The following is a 15412-nucleotide window of genomic DNA, read 5'->3' as shown; positions in this document are numbered from 1 at the left end:
TTTCTTGTAATCAGCTGTGCACAAGGATGATCATGTTTTTATAAGAAGAAGAGTGTGTTGCCTTGGAGATAATCTGTCACAATCGCCGAGGATGGTCTCCTCATAAGAGCCAAGCTGGTCTTTACTTTCCTTCCTTCCAAGTTATGGTCTTTTTGCCTATTCAAGTATCCCTGTTTTCCCCTCCCAGCCCAACCAGTGAAAAGAAATGCGAACCCCCGCTTCCCAGTACAGATCAAAAGAACAAGTATTATTCCGTATGAACGACTCTTACACTGTCAACTGACACAAAACAAGAAGTACACTGCCATCACGTCATACATGAGGCATTATCTCTATGTAAATTTTGACAAGGAATACAAGGGCGGAATATAGCCCAAGCAATGCTTGACCTGAGATATATAGTGGAGATACGTAGTTCACATTTTGTCATCATCAAATATGAAACTTCGTCAATTAGCAACTTAAGCAGTGGTCCATCCGTATGCGGTAGCTTTATTCTGATTTGCCCTTGGAACTTGAAAAATGAGGATCAGTTTGATAGTAGACTACATCTCCTTGGTCACTTACAAAGTGATCATACTTCAAACTTGTCAATAGATCTCGAACCAAATGGAACGGTACAGGGCCTGATTTTTGTGGCTCCCTGTAATACTTCCCCATCACAGGCTTCACTGCCTCAGTCTGAGAATCAAATGAACGATTTTAGAAAACATTTTGGCAACCTTATATATATATATATATATATATATATATATATATATATATATATAGAGAGAGAGAGAGAGAGAGAGAAGGAGCTTACCGCTTCCACCAAGTGATAATGTGGTATCTGTGGAAAGAGATGGTGGATAACATGAGTTCCAATGTCATGGTGGATGTTATTAAATACTCCATAATCACGATCTAGTGTTGTAAGGCCTCCTCTAAGGTAACTCCATTCCTGTTGGCATATCATTATCAGCGATCTTTCTCCAGTATCACATGGAAAGTAGATTTCATACAGATAGTCAACTTCATCCACTTATATTACAAAATTTAGATATGACCCTGTGAAATAACTAGAACACGTATTGCCTAGAATCTATTTTAAAAAAACATTCTGCCTAATGTGTGAAATGATCGGTCTGATTTTAGTGAATCCAGCTGTCTGAAGATTGAGTTGCTCATAGTCAACGAATCTGTCATACTAGTTAATTCAAAACTTCACCAAACAGAATCATGTGGTGGAGCTAGGCACTGTAATCAAGTAATTCTGTCCAGAGGCTTTGAACTTTCTTCTGATTTACCAAAATTGTTAAACAAGCCACTGCTTACCAACTGATCTGTTTATTTGCAATAACAGTTATCAGCCGCTAACACTTGCACAATTTCATGCTTTGAAGCTTCCCAAATGCCCAAATTAATCATCAAGGAAAGAGATGCCTCATTAAGCTGGACGTAAGAGGGAAAAATGAGAATGCGAAGAATGACACTACTAACATCCACACTGATCTTCCTCCATTCATATTCAATTGGAAACAAGATGTGTAACACTGGCTGTAAATAAGTAGCATTGCACAACTAGTTCCCTCAGAAGAAAAAATCTTATTATTAGTCCCTTTGAACACCTAATTTAACGGAAAAAAAAACAGAACCAAATTAACATCTTTACTCATGCATACCTTCCCTCGGTACCATGGGAGTTTCTGTTCATGACCATGATGATGCAAGTAAGTCACAAAATCCAACCACATGACAAATACCTGCAGTACATGTTTAAATGTAAGATTTGCTACACGAAATCAGGAATTATTGGTAAGTGAAATTTTCACTGATTACAAGGAGAAAGCATTTGAAATTACCCAATAGGGAACACCATAGAGTTTAAGCATCAGAACTGGACCCATCCAACACGACAGTCCAACAAGCAAGGCTACCATCGCACTCCAGCTGACAGTTGAGACAATCACATCTTTCTTCTCATTGGGCACAAAAAGAGCACTATCTGGATGAAAGTGGGAGCCTGTCTTCCCTGGGCTTCTTCCCCACTATAAAATTCACAGAGAAAACAACATCAGAACATTGCTCATATGGAGAAGAAAGGCACATCGGTCAGTTATACACTAGAAAGCATGACATAACTAACCAGATAGAAAGGGTATGCAAACATCGGAAAAGGAGGATTAAAACGTAGCTTCTTCGTAGTATCATCCAAATTCCTGTATATCTTCTCAGGAAGCTGGAGGAAAATACATTGCAGTAAGTAGGAAAAAATCAACATTTGCACATTCAATTCAGTCAAAGAAGTAGAGCAAGGTGTGACGGGGAGAAAATTATATACGTACAGGGTGCCATGATTCATCATTTTCTACGTGGCCATGATTCTGATGATGAGTTCTGTGACTGATTCTCCTAAAGTTTTCCAAAGAAGTCAAAAGGAAAAGAAAAAAATGATTAGGACACTGATAGAAAGAAGCAAGAACTCTGAATTTCACAAAAAAAAAAAGATCTTTTATTTTCGGAGACATTGATTCACCAATTTCAGCTCTAACAAAGCACAAATTAAATCCAGCAGCCAGAGAAATCCAAACAAACTAGAAAAGTTGGCGAAAGAAGAGGATTGCAAATACACGACAGTAGAAGGAATTGACAAGCATAAGGATAAAGCAAACCATAAATCAGCTTGTACCCATCAAGCAGAGAAAGGAACACTTACCATCCATGGTAAGGTACAAGAATAGATGAATGAAGCACATGCCCGACCACGTTATTCAGCGTCCGGTTGTTAGAGAAGCTTCCATGCCCACTGCAACAATTTAGTCAAAGTTAATTGGCGGACGTCTTATTAGGCATTAAATAACACACTCCCGCGCACAGGTGAGACGAAAGGAAGAGAGAAATTGCTCAGGAAGAAGGAAAGCCAATAGAAGAAATGTGAGACTTACCAATCATGGCCAAGAACGAAGAGGGCCCAGAACATGGTGCCCTGAGCAACCCAGTAGAGAGGCCAGACCCACCAATTGTTGAAGTAAGCAGCAGCGGCCGCCAATCCGAAGACGACGACGATGTCGCGAAGGACGTAGCTCATCGACTTCCATGGATCCTTCACCCAGCAGTGCTTGGGAATGGCCGCCCGGATCTCGCCCAAGTTGAACGGGGGAGGAGCCCCAGGATTGAATGAGGGGAAATTCTGACCTTCCGCCTCCCCACCTTCAGAAACAGAAGCAACCTTCAGAGGAGCACTCACCCCCAACCCCCACTCTCTGTCCCTTGCAGAGACGCCGCCGCCCAAAAAGAATGCCTCTCTCCTCCTGAGACAAAGATCCATTTTGGGCAGCGTAACTTGGGAGCCCAATGGCTTCCCCAGCGGCGCACCCATGCCCCTGTACAACGAAATTTTGGGGAGGGGGCGCAATCCACATTCGGACAGCAACAAGGAAGCCATTGCTGCCTCTTGGGGGAGAGAGGAGGAAAACACAGAGACACCACACACGCACACTCCCCTTCGATGTCGATTAATGCCTTTCTGCCTCTTTTAAAAGTAAGCACGTAATGCAGCAAATGTGGAACACAGTGGGGAGGAGGCAAATGGGGAGAGGAGAGCGAGAAAAAAGAATGGCTCCTCTCTCTTTGGTGATAGAGACAACCAAGGAGAAGGGGAGAGAGAGAAGGCCGAGGTGGTGCGCTGCTCCTGCTGCTGCTCTCTCTCTCTCTCTCTCTCTGTGTGGCTGTGGCTTCGGATATATGAACACCAGAGGAGGGAGGGAGAGGGCAATCCCTGCCTCTCGTTTTAGCTGGCGTTGGATTCTGGCCTCAGTTTTTATCACCAAACAGTTCTGCAGCGGCGAGAGAAGAGATTCTCCCTCTCTCTGCTGGGGAACGAGTGAATGAGGAGGAGGCAAGTCAGAAGTCTGACGTGGGTGACGGGAGGAAGCGGTGGGCGAGGGCTTAAAAGATGGAGGGGGATGGAAGGGCCATGGAAACATCTCTCACCGTCCACAAGAGGGAGAAGAAGCAGGGTTCCCATCTTCCAAGTTCACCCCTTCCTAGAATTTTTACACGCGATTCACAGTGATACCGCTTGCAAGAGTCAAGTCATAAAAAGAGCGGTCCACGCGGCCTCTCTCCGAGCCTAATCTCTGTTGGCTTTCGAAAGGAAACGCTCATCTTTTCTATCGGATTCTGCATGATTCTTGACCTAACAGGATTCCTTTTTTTTATTTCTTAATCAGCAGCATTGTGAGTATTGGTATTTCCATTGCTCATCGACACCGACCTGCATTGTTTTATTTCTTCAACTATAAAAATAAAGAATCTTTTAAATTATTAAGTCCGGACAGCATATTAAGTGGCAACTTACAAAAAGTCTAAATAACAATACATGTGATCACTTTTACATTTCACGACACTCATTATCTCAACTATTGAGGTTTCCATACATGCTTTGTTAATTTTGGAGGAGAAAGGCACATGGGGCTATAAAGGCCTCTCTTTGGAGACATTTAAAATTAAAAAAAAAAAAAACACTCATCCTTACAAACAAGAATAACATTTTAAAGTGCAGTATCATCAAGGGGCGGCTATGTGCTGTATCAGCCAGTACAGCCACATGACATTACTTTTTTAAGAGAAAGCAATACTTTTGGACCCGAGTGGAAATTGGAATTAGAAATTTTTTATTATAAAGCGTCAATTAAAGTTTTATAAATTTGATAGGAACCAAAATATCATTTTTCAAAAATTTTATATTGAGCAAATAAAATTTTCTAAAAATTACATGTAAATTTTTAAAAAAAAATTGAGAAAGAAAGAGATCCTCCGTGAACCCCTCCTTTGCTCCGCACGTGCTTTTGAATATCCTTGAAAAGGAGTTGTGATGATTAATGGCCATAAATTTGTTTTAGTAACATGGTTAGCAAAAAAAGGGTGGTACCAAGCATCGACACAAAAAAAAATTGTACTTCTAGAAAAAAATCATTTTGGGGTTCATTTTGTTACCGAAAATCCCTTTTAAAAGGCCAAATGCCAAACTACTTTTAGGGGACTCCCTTCTGAAAAGAAATATATTATGTGATGCCATAATAAGAGAAAAGAATACGTCGCATTTCTTTTTTAAGCGCCCTCTCATCATTAATAGCTTTTACGTTATCATTGCCTTTATTCCACAAAAGTTAGTGCACAAAGTTGTTGTTGGTGGTTAAGGTTTTTAAATATGTTTTAAAGTTTGAGGTAAATTTATAAGGCACTTTTCTCGATGTTTTATGAATAAAAAATCATCAAACAATTACATATTATTCTATTTGCCAAATCAACCATTAATATGTCCCAATGTTTCCGCATAAAGAAGTCGTGAAAATTCTGCTGACCGGTCCACTCTGACTGCCTAAGCAAAAGCAAGCTGCATTACTAAAAAAGAACCAAAATTCAAATTTTACTAATCATGATTCAATATTGACATACAATCCAATCTTCGTAGAATTCTAATTCAACATGGATATCGTGTAAAAAAACCCCATTAACAACTACAGCCATGTGTCATGCTTTAATTGTTGAACAAGTCCGCGTGATCTATTCACATCTATAAAAACTAGTCAACCTTACGAATTTGGCGTGAATCAATATACTATAATTGAATCGGTAGACTATGGGGCATAGCTCAAATAGGTAGGCTACAACGCGTCAAAATTGTACTCTTTCTCTTTCTTTTTCTTTTTTTTTTTTCCTCTCTCTTTCTCTCTCTCTCTCTCTCTCTCTCTATATATATATATATATATATATTAGGAATTCTTTTATATTTGCCCTCGTGTAGGAGTCATGTTTGATTTGGTTTCTAGCCTTTCTTTCGCTCGTGTTCCATGTGGCTGTCCTTGTAGTAGCGTGGAATGGCAGTAAGAAAAAAAAGAAGAAAGTGAAGGACTGGCCCCCCACCATGTGGAAGACCCACTAACGAGTAACGACTACTACCTAAGGTGTGTGTCCGTACGGGTCGGTCCCGTCCGTCACCAATCCTTGCAGTTTCCTTCCCAAAGCTAAACTCTCTTTTCTCTTTTTTTCATGGGACGCGATGGGATGTCTCTATCGTTGCGACTAATTAATACACAACCGTGGATTTAACATCACACCTTTACTTTTTTTAATCTTAAAACCAATTTTTTGTCAAGTAAAAAAAAAAAAGAAAGAATTCAAGTGTACATCTATCCTATCCTTAGCTTGATGAACCATAAAGTTTATGGTTCATCAACAAAAACATGTTGCATCATATCCACATCAAATGTATGAATCATAAATCCAAAGGAATCAAACAGTATGAATTATAAATCTAAAGGAATCAAACACCTCCGAAGTGTATGTGAGATCCTGAACTTGAGGTGCTTGAATCTTAAATAATAAATTTTATGATTTTCATGCGAGGCTATGTTTTCTTCAATGCATATTTAATTGATGAATCCCAACCGAGGTCATCCCTTTCTGACTTTATATTTCTTAAATTTGAGAACAATCAAGGTCGAAGGCAGAGAGGGGTCGGCAGAGGCCTTTATCTCATGTCAGATTTTAAAATTTTCAAAATTTTATATATAAATTTTAAAAGTTTTATTTAACATATATAACAAATTTAAAAATCTTTATTTCAGTCTATTCAAATTTTAAAACTATAATTTGAATTCTTGCCTACCCCAAAGAACAATGAAGAGCGACTTGACAATTTAAAGTTTTGAGGTGGGCCCTATAATAAAACAAACCTCATCAGTGAGACTCTGGATGACCACGGCTAATATTTATTTGGGCGTCCACACTAGATGAAAAATAAGTTTTTGGTTACCTATGGGTTGGGTTTGGGTGGCGGCCGTTGACCCAAATCTGCGTGTCTCTAGAGGCCGTCCTCTTTCACCCGCCTTCTACCATTGGAGGTGTGAACGATTTGGTCAACCCAAGGCACCAGTTTATCACTAGGACATAGCGCCATCTGCTACACGATGCCATCCCCACAGGCATGCATGAACGTCCCGCTGTCTTAATAAATAAATTGCTAGATCAGACTGGGTTGAGTGATGGTGGCATACTGGCTTACGTCGGGTCTGGTAGACTGCTGGTCGTTGGTTCAAATGAGAGGGTGCCCATAGACTATGTCCACGAGTGGCTTGGCTGCACTAGCTTATGCCGGGTCTGGTAGACTGCTGGTCATTGGTTTGAATAAACCATACACTAATTCAGGCATCGGGCTCAAACAATCGGTGTTATGCTCGAAACAGCCCTGAGCCCCCTTGAAACAGTAAGGGGAAGATGGTCTCTAAAATATATACCCGAAAACTTGTTCGTTCTTGATTTACCAAGAACAGATGTAGCTTGAGGTAGTAATTTTGAATGAATTGGCGAAAAAGAAAAGCTTTTAAGAGAGTTAATATGAAAGCTCATCCTTCTACACCTCCATAGAAGATCACATTTGTGAATCATGAGAAAATAAGAGGACTGGAAAAGGCCAGTTGATTTGATTATAAGAATGATCGCAGCATAGGTTCGCTTGTGAAAAAATTTAACAGGTAATTATTTAATTAAAAAAATAAAAACTTCTTTCATTTGACCACATGAGGGCAGATGTTGTTTCTGCTGGCAATATGGTTGCCGATTTAAGTAAATTTTAGATCCCTAAAGTCTTTCATACAATTGCCGTGATAGGCCGAGTATAGAACCCTATGAAAGGAAATATAGTTAAGATAAATGAAACTTCTTATGTTGCACAGAAATCTTTGTTATATTAAATGACCTGCTGGAGAAAAATGCACGTTTGTTTGTGACATCACTAACTCGACATACCATCTGGGGTACATGTTAACCTTTTGTCAAAATATATAAATTGAGATCATATGGCAGAACATAAAAGTATATGATTCAAACACGCACATGCACAGACGTATGTACACACACGCAACACAAACACATAGGGACAGCACTCCCATCAAACAAAGAAAGTAGACACACACGTACAAACATATGCACTTACATCTATATGTATATATATATACATGTTTGTGCATAAAACACATGAGAAGAAGAACAAAAACAAAGCGGCACATTAAATTATGATTGTAATAATAACATAAATCTATTAAAACAACAAAGAACAACAACGTTATTGTTCAATAGAAGGTAGTCCATGCTCCAACCTAAATCTCCCTAACTTCAAGCCTTTTCAGTTCAACCTTCATAGTTTTATTGTGCTTAAAAGGTACAAGTGGTAAAAGTAACTTATAAAATTGCACTCTCTCTCTATGCTGTGATAAACATATATTGTTCCTATATATATTGTGGTATACATATATCTTTGCTAGATTTTTGTAGCTAAAGCCTGGTTTTGAAAAAAATAAAAAGACTTTAAAAGTGGTCGCATGATGTTAAAATAGGTTTTAAACTAAGTTGCAGCTAGTTCTTTCCTGGTCTAAAGTTAATGATGGAAGCCAATGGATTGAAAAAGATGGTAAGGGCTCAATGATTTTGTTGGAGAAGTGTTTGCAGAGTAATAAAGGTTGTACAAGTCAAGTGATTCCCTATTGGGGAAGAAGATTCGGGTGAGTGGGAGGCTAATCGTACTGTTCAATTGAAGACCAAAACCTCCACTCATCCTTCTAAGATGTAGGATTGATTTCGGTGTCTTAGGATGACACCTCCACTATTTTTTAACTTGCATTGGGAGGCTTAAAGCTGAACCACTTTCTTTTCCTTCTGATTGCAAATGATAAGTCGGATTTTGCTAATGAACCAACAAAAGCTGCACTGCTTTCCCTTCATACATTGCCAGATCTTTGTAGCATTTTTCAGCTAATAATAGAGGGGAGGGGCCCTTTCCTTTCCTCCAGCAAGAGCGCACTATTCTTTTTTTTTTTTGTTCAGTAGTTTATGTGCCCGAGACCGAGCCAAAAAAACTGCAAAAGTGGGCCTTGGCTGGTAGGCTCCTTGCAGCTTAAAGCTAAAGCGAAAGAGTTTTACCATTGCTATTTCTAAAAAGTAGAGGTAGTTTTTTGGTATTTTTTTATATTTTGAGTGAATGGGGTTTGTCATTACTTGGTAGAAGACGGAAACTTTCATTTAACACTTGATCTCCTTAAAATATAGGGTTTGTCGGTACCTCAAGATACTGTCTCTATCATGTTTTAACTTGAATATCAATTACCCCCGAAAATTCAAAAGCAAAATTTTAACAACAACAAAATATAACAACCACAAAATAGTCAAATTCTAGGTTGCTTTGTGATAGTTCCGAATTAAAAAGAAGGCGGAGGTGCAAACAGTAAGAAAGAAAGAGAGAAATTAGAACCACTTAATTCCAATCTCCACCCCATAATAAAAAGTAACACCATAAAAGTCACCCGACCCAAAAGAGGCGCCCATCTGTGATCTTGATTAGCTTCTGTTTTCCATTTTAAGGCTGTTTTTCACAAATTCTTATCTTTATATGAATGGTGCAAAAAAAAAAAAGAAATGGAAAAAGAAAAAGGAAAATACTATGTTTTGATAAAAGAAAAATAATAAAAAATGGTTTTCTTGTAGTCAATTTATTGCGGTTACACGGAACATGATATATTTCTCCAACGTGGGTTCTTTAAGGGCCTCACGATGTGACATAGCATGATGTGGTTGCGTGTTTGCCTGGGATTGGCAGTCTTTGACTTGGAAAGTAAAGGGAAGGGGCAGAAATGAAATAATCAGATCGACAGTGAAATAACGAGGTTTCTGCATACCAGTCACTGTCTTGTTATTGATTTTTCAAATTCCAAATTCATGGTTTTATTTTGAAAATTGTGAAATTCATGGTAGCCTCCCCCAATATTTGCGGACAACATTTTATCTGTCCTCCATCTCTTGGCTTAACTTTTAAAAAACATTTTCCTAGTGAGCAAAAAGAATATTTTACCTCACTATCTATCCAGTTGAGAGCCCTGTTTCTTGAATTTCAATTGATTTTTTTTTTTAAAGTGTACTTGAGTGAAATTGAATTTTTGAAAAAACTCAACTTTTAAATAACGCCGCTTTCAAAAGAAAGTCAATGCCTGCCATCCTTCAAGATCTTTTTTTCCAGATTTTTCACAAAGGTGTTGTTTCTGATGCGCCACCCAAACATACAAACCAAGTTTTAAACGGACCAAATATTTTTTCTAAAATATGTTTTCTGTAAAAGAAAATGTTGCCACTAACTACACCTTCAAACTTAGAGTTCTTTTATATTCAGACGCACCTTTTGAAAATTTTAGGGGTGTTTTGATGACACTTCAAAACCAAGTTTAGAAGGTAAAACTTGGTTTGAGAAAAACCCAGCTTTGATAAAACCTAATTTTGCAAAAAGAAGTGAAACAACCTGATTACCTTTAAGTTATTCAAAAACTAGGTTTTGGATGTGTCACCCAAATAACAAAACAAAATTCTAAAACCCATTAAAAAACTTAGTTTTCATAAAACTTAGCTTTTACATTTTTACAAAATTGAGTTAAAGGAAAGTGTCATCCAAACACCCTCTTAATTTTGTCTATCCGATCATCTTCACCTTCTTAGTTAGATTATGGAAAGCTTCTCATTTTTTTTTTGAGTTTTCCAAATCGATCCTTCTGCTTTCTTTAGCTGGATCAATCAATCCTATCTTTGAGATGAGAACGGGTAAGCAACCATAACCAAAAGTTCTAACTAAAAAAACTTAAGTTATCGACAACTGTTGGCTCAAAATAAAAAACATGAGGATGAAGCTGAAAATAGAACCTAAAAAGTTATATATGAATGTGTTTTCCAAAACCAACTAAGCAGCATTTGTCTCTTTGTTTGGGTGAGCAGCGCTTCTCACTGTCTGTGTTCGGCATAAAGCCAAAGCCTTCACCCAACCACTTATCTCCTTACTTTCTTGTTATTTATCTTTTTATTGGAAAACCTCTTAATCAACTCAAAAGACTTTTTTTTGTTATATTAATATGATTTTACAATGTTTAAAAATTAAGCAGCTTAACTTCTTGGACTCACAAATTTTATTTACAGAAAAAGTAAAAGTTAGACATGAAAATTATTGCATCTTATGGGCACTTTTTTGAAAAAAAATCTTAGTAGCAACAGCTCATACATTACCCTCTAACCAAGATTGAAAATGACAAAAATACTGTAGATGGTAAAACAAAAACGACCCTCTCAATAACTACACAGAAGTGCAATCCAAAAATGTACTTCTTGCTCCAATGAAACGGTAGAACACAGATTCCCACAATAGCCACCTAGCGCGGAAAACGTCCTTACCTATGTTAAGGTCGATGTGAATGAGAAAAGACTAGAGAGTTCTGATCAAGGAAAGCGAAAGGATGAATTTGAAAAGTTCAGCAGGAAACTGTTCAATGTGGAAATAGCTAAAAAGGTAAAAACTATGGTAGCCTTTCGATGACACAGTAAAAAAAAAAAAAAAACTTTGTGAAAACTGTTTTTTTTTTTAACTAGTTTTGAAAAACTGGTTCATGTGTTTGGGCAATAAGACAAAAACCCATTTTCTTTAGTAACTGGGGGCAACAAGTTATTCACTCCCTTTCTGAAAAATTAGTTTTGCCAAAAATGAATTTTGACAAAACTTTTTTTTTTTTGTTATCAAACATGCTTCAAGGGGTATTAATCCCACCGCCCGAAAAAGGCCCGAAGGCCCCCCATTCCCCCTGCCTCCGGGGTCCTGAGCTGCGTCGGTGTCAGCGATAGCAACGGTGCACCCTTCAGTTTAGATGCCGCGCCCTACCGTCTTAAGACACATGAATATAACGCCCACGGAAATTGAACTAGAGACCTGCCTTAGTACAGGCCCCTAGCTCAACCAGCTACGCTATGCCCCTTGAAATGATGTTTTGGAAGGCAAAATATTTGTTTCTCCAAAAATTGATTTTGGGTGTCATCCACACACACCTTATGAGAAAAGATTATATTTTTTTGTTGATTTTTAGATTAGTGAACATGGGACTAGATATTTGCAGTTAACGAGCGTATCTAAAGAAAATCGAGCTCGACACTTATTTGTTTGCTCGAAACTCTGACTTGTTTATGAGTTAAAAAATAAAACTCGGCTAAGTTAACACGACGAGTTCAAATTGGGTACATGTGAACTCATTTAGATTCAGTAAAAAAACTAATAATATTCTAATGCAAAAGATAGATGCACAAATAGGAGTACTAGATGGAACCAAAAAAAAAAAAAATCCCAACAACTTCTTTTAAGGTGGGTATATTTTACATTTTCTTAAAAATAATTTTTAAGTTTTCTTTTTTTTTTATTGCTGGACTCAAATTAAATCCTACCCAGTACAAATTTTACTTTATTTTATATATAAAAACCTCATTTATTTTTATTTTACTGCCCCTCAAAGTTTGAAATTTAAACTTAGAGTGTTCTTCAACCAAATTTTTTTAGCTACACCATTGATTCTACCCTGGAGCAGAGCCAAGGTAGGGCCACATGGGCCTTGGCCCTACCTCAAATTTTTCTTTTTAAAAAATTATATCTAAATTTTAGAAAATTTCACTTGTTCTATATAAAGATTTTAAAAATGATATTTTGACCCTAGTCAAAATTCAGAAACTCTAATTCGGCCCCTTCATGAAAAATTTTTAGCTCTAGAAACTCTAATTCGGCTCCTTCATGAAAAATTTCTAGCTTCATCCCTGATTCTACCTCAACCAAATTTGAATTTGACGTAGTTAATATTTCAGTAAGAAAGCTGGAGCTGCACCAACTTTGGCCTTATTACATCTGTACCTCTCTGATCGTGACCAGGGGGATGCACTTATTTGCCCTCAGATTCCCAGACTAGCATTGGTCTGTACTGCTTTAACTAAATCAGCTAACATGAATTGCTGTGGCCATTTCCCTACATTTAAGATTAATATATACAATTGAAACTATATGGTTTCTCATCAATGCAATAAGTAAATGGTTGGGAAGTTTTATAGAGAAAAAAAAGCATATGGGCACGTTTGGATGACACCCGAAAATGATGTCTTGGGTGATGTTGGAAACTGTGTTTGTGAATAACTAGGCTCACCTGGAACAGGACCCCTTCAAGGTTTTTTCACAAATAACTAGTCTCTTTCTCTCTCTATGATATATATATATATATATATATGACAGGTTTAATCCTACGATTTCTCCATGTAATTAAGTATATTGCATTGGGTGGTGTGTTTAATCATACTATTACATTGAAAATGAGTGATTAAATGGAGATCCATATGATTGGAGGATTTCAACTTGTACATATGTAGAATGAATCCTTTGAATTTATAATAAGATGGATGGGTCCAAATTTCTATGGGTCCATGTGGCGAAGGATGACGGGAGATCTGATGATCATGTAGGTGAGGAAACCTAACTGCCTAGGCTAAAGGAGAGCCTCGCATTGGTCACTATTGATCCTAAACAAGTGGAATTGGCTACGCTGATCCCGGATCGGCGGAGCTCCTTTATGAAATAGAACCATATTATAAAAATCAAATATCTGATTCAAATCGAAAGAAGAAGAAGAATGATTTAAAAACTAATAAAATTAAACACCATGCGACTGGCGCCAATTTTCTATATCAGCCATGATCAAATGATTCGATAAGCCTGCTTTCACAATATTCTGTCCACCAATTACGCTCTCGAACATGGCGCTGGGAATCAACGTGTAATTCGTTGATCACTTTTAATCAATCAAACACTACAAATTTGGCCCACTTTCTCTCCACAATTAACTCCTCCATCCATATTTTTCTCTCCCACTTGCTCTCGTTTTCTTTTCCTTTCCTTCCACACAGACACACACGCACAGGCACACTCTCTCTAATAACTTATAAACTAAAATAATGTATATTTATGTATTTCTTTGAAAGCTTGAGCATCAGTTGCCATGAGGGTGTCGTTTGAGCGCATCTTATGCCAAAAATATTCGAAGACGTAGGTTCTCTGTTCGGCCAATGAGATAGTTCATAATTATTTTATGAATCTGCCGTGGTTTAGATTCAAAAACCACCGTTTAAAAACAGAAACACTGTTCCGTTTACGAAATGGCCTCCTGACATTCGTTCAGAGTTTGAGCTCCACGATTTGTTAAATGACGAGACACAACGTACGTGTACAATCCGCTGCTCACACCTTTTACGTTGCACATGCGACGCGCATAGCGACAAAAGAAGGATGCATGATTTCTTTTTTTTTTTCCTACCTGTCCGATTTCATTTATTCACGCAGGTTTCGAAAGCTTTCGGTTCTGTAAACTTACATTTAATTACCTATCAAGACGTTTACACAGATTCAGATCTTACTTAGGTTGAAAATTATTACATGCAGATGAATGACTACGCGCTCTATCTGTACCTCAGAGGTTCAACACAACAGATCAATTGGTCTCCCAGAAAAGAGAAGAAGCGTTTCTGGTTTCTACCGCAGCAGTAAAGATCAATGCGAGTGTGCAGATGGAGAAAGGAAGCAGAAGCAAAAGCAGATCAACTAAGTGGGAAGAAAACAAGAAGCGACAATGGAGAAACAGAGAGATCTACAGAGAGAGAAGGAAGAAGATGAGAAGAACAAAGCAAGGAGCGCTGGTGTTGTTACCTTGCATCGGTAATCCGCCCAGTGGTTCTCTCGGTGGTGCCATTGTCCACGCTTCCTGTGCTTCCTCTGCTTCTTCTGCCCAGCGAGAGACTCCCGTTATGCATTTATAGGGAAAGTTTTTTCCTCAAGGTCCTTCTTTCAATAGTTAAAACTCCAAAAAAGGCTTATCTTTGTCGTGTTTTCCTAAAACTACCTTGTGACCTTGTCCTCTTTTCCCAAGATTTCAAAACAAGTCCATATGTCCCAACTTGTTTTGCGTGTGGAAAAGAAGACCGGAAGAGCCTTGGAGTTTGATGGAAAGAAGACGGATTCATATTTGTCTGAAAGTCCATATATCCCTACTTTGTTGCCCATTGCCCTCATTCAAACGTTTCCTTTTGAAGTTTCTTAAGTATACGATTCCCTTAGCTACTCAATCATATTTCATTTTAAACTTGATTTTATAGTTCAAGATTGATATATATATATGTTAAGAACTATATATATATATATATAAAGTTACATTAAAAAAAGATAAACATGAAAGAAATCTAAAAAAGAAAGAAAACAATTTCAAAAAAGGACGTCAGGTTTAGGACGAGTCCTAACACAACAAGCATCGGCCTCTGTTTATTTGCGTGTTTAAGACTGGTAGAAGGAGTCTCTCTGCCTATGACACGTGCCCGACAATGGAACCCCTCCACCGGAGGTGTGTTACGAGAAGGAGGCACCTCTCATGCTTTTTGCTGTTAAACCATCGCAAATAATTAAGTTGCTACCCAAAAAATAAATCACGAAATTGAAAATTGCAAACTAGGAAGCATGAATCCCCCAATTGGTTAATAGAATGAGGCTTGCACA

General features: G+C 37.9%; 1 protein-coding gene across 2 annotated transcripts; it reads right to left on the bottom strand.

Annotated features, from left to right (window-relative positions):
• Nucleotides 1-230: 230 nt before the first annotated feature.
• Nucleotides 231-14726, bottom strand: LOC116254277 (omega-3 fatty acid desaturase, chloroplastic). 2 transcript variants are annotated; one of them, XM_031629549.2, is made up of 9 exons: nt 14573-14726; nt 2925-3189; nt 2696-2785; nt 2325-2391; nt 2126-2218; nt 1842-2027; nt 1662-1742; nt 803-940; nt 231-681 (listed from the first exon to the last, which is right to left on the bottom strand). In XM_031629549.2, the coding sequence occupies exons 1-9, from the start codon at nt 14613-14615 to the stop codon at nt 493-495; spliced, it is 1152 nt and encodes a 383-aa protein (XP_031485409.1). In that variant the 5' UTR covers nt 14616-14726; the 3' UTR covers nt 231-492. The 2 variants fall into 2 exon arrangements, with proteins under 2 accessions (XP_031485409.1, XP_031485408.1); XM_031629548.2 differs by lacking the exon at nt 14573-14726 and having other exon boundaries at nt 2925-3941.
• Nucleotides 14727-15412: the final 686 nt, after the last annotated feature.

This window comes from Nymphaea colorata, chromosome 5, assembly GCF_008831285.2.
Source record: "Nymphaea colorata isolate Beijing-Zhang1983 chromosome 5, ASM883128v2, whole genome shotgun sequence".
In the NCBI taxonomy this organism is placed as follows: Eukaryota; Viridiplantae; Streptophyta; class Magnoliopsida; order Nymphaeales; family Nymphaeaceae; genus Nymphaea; species Nymphaea colorata.
This window is presented reverse-complemented; position numbering and strand designations above follow the sequence as displayed.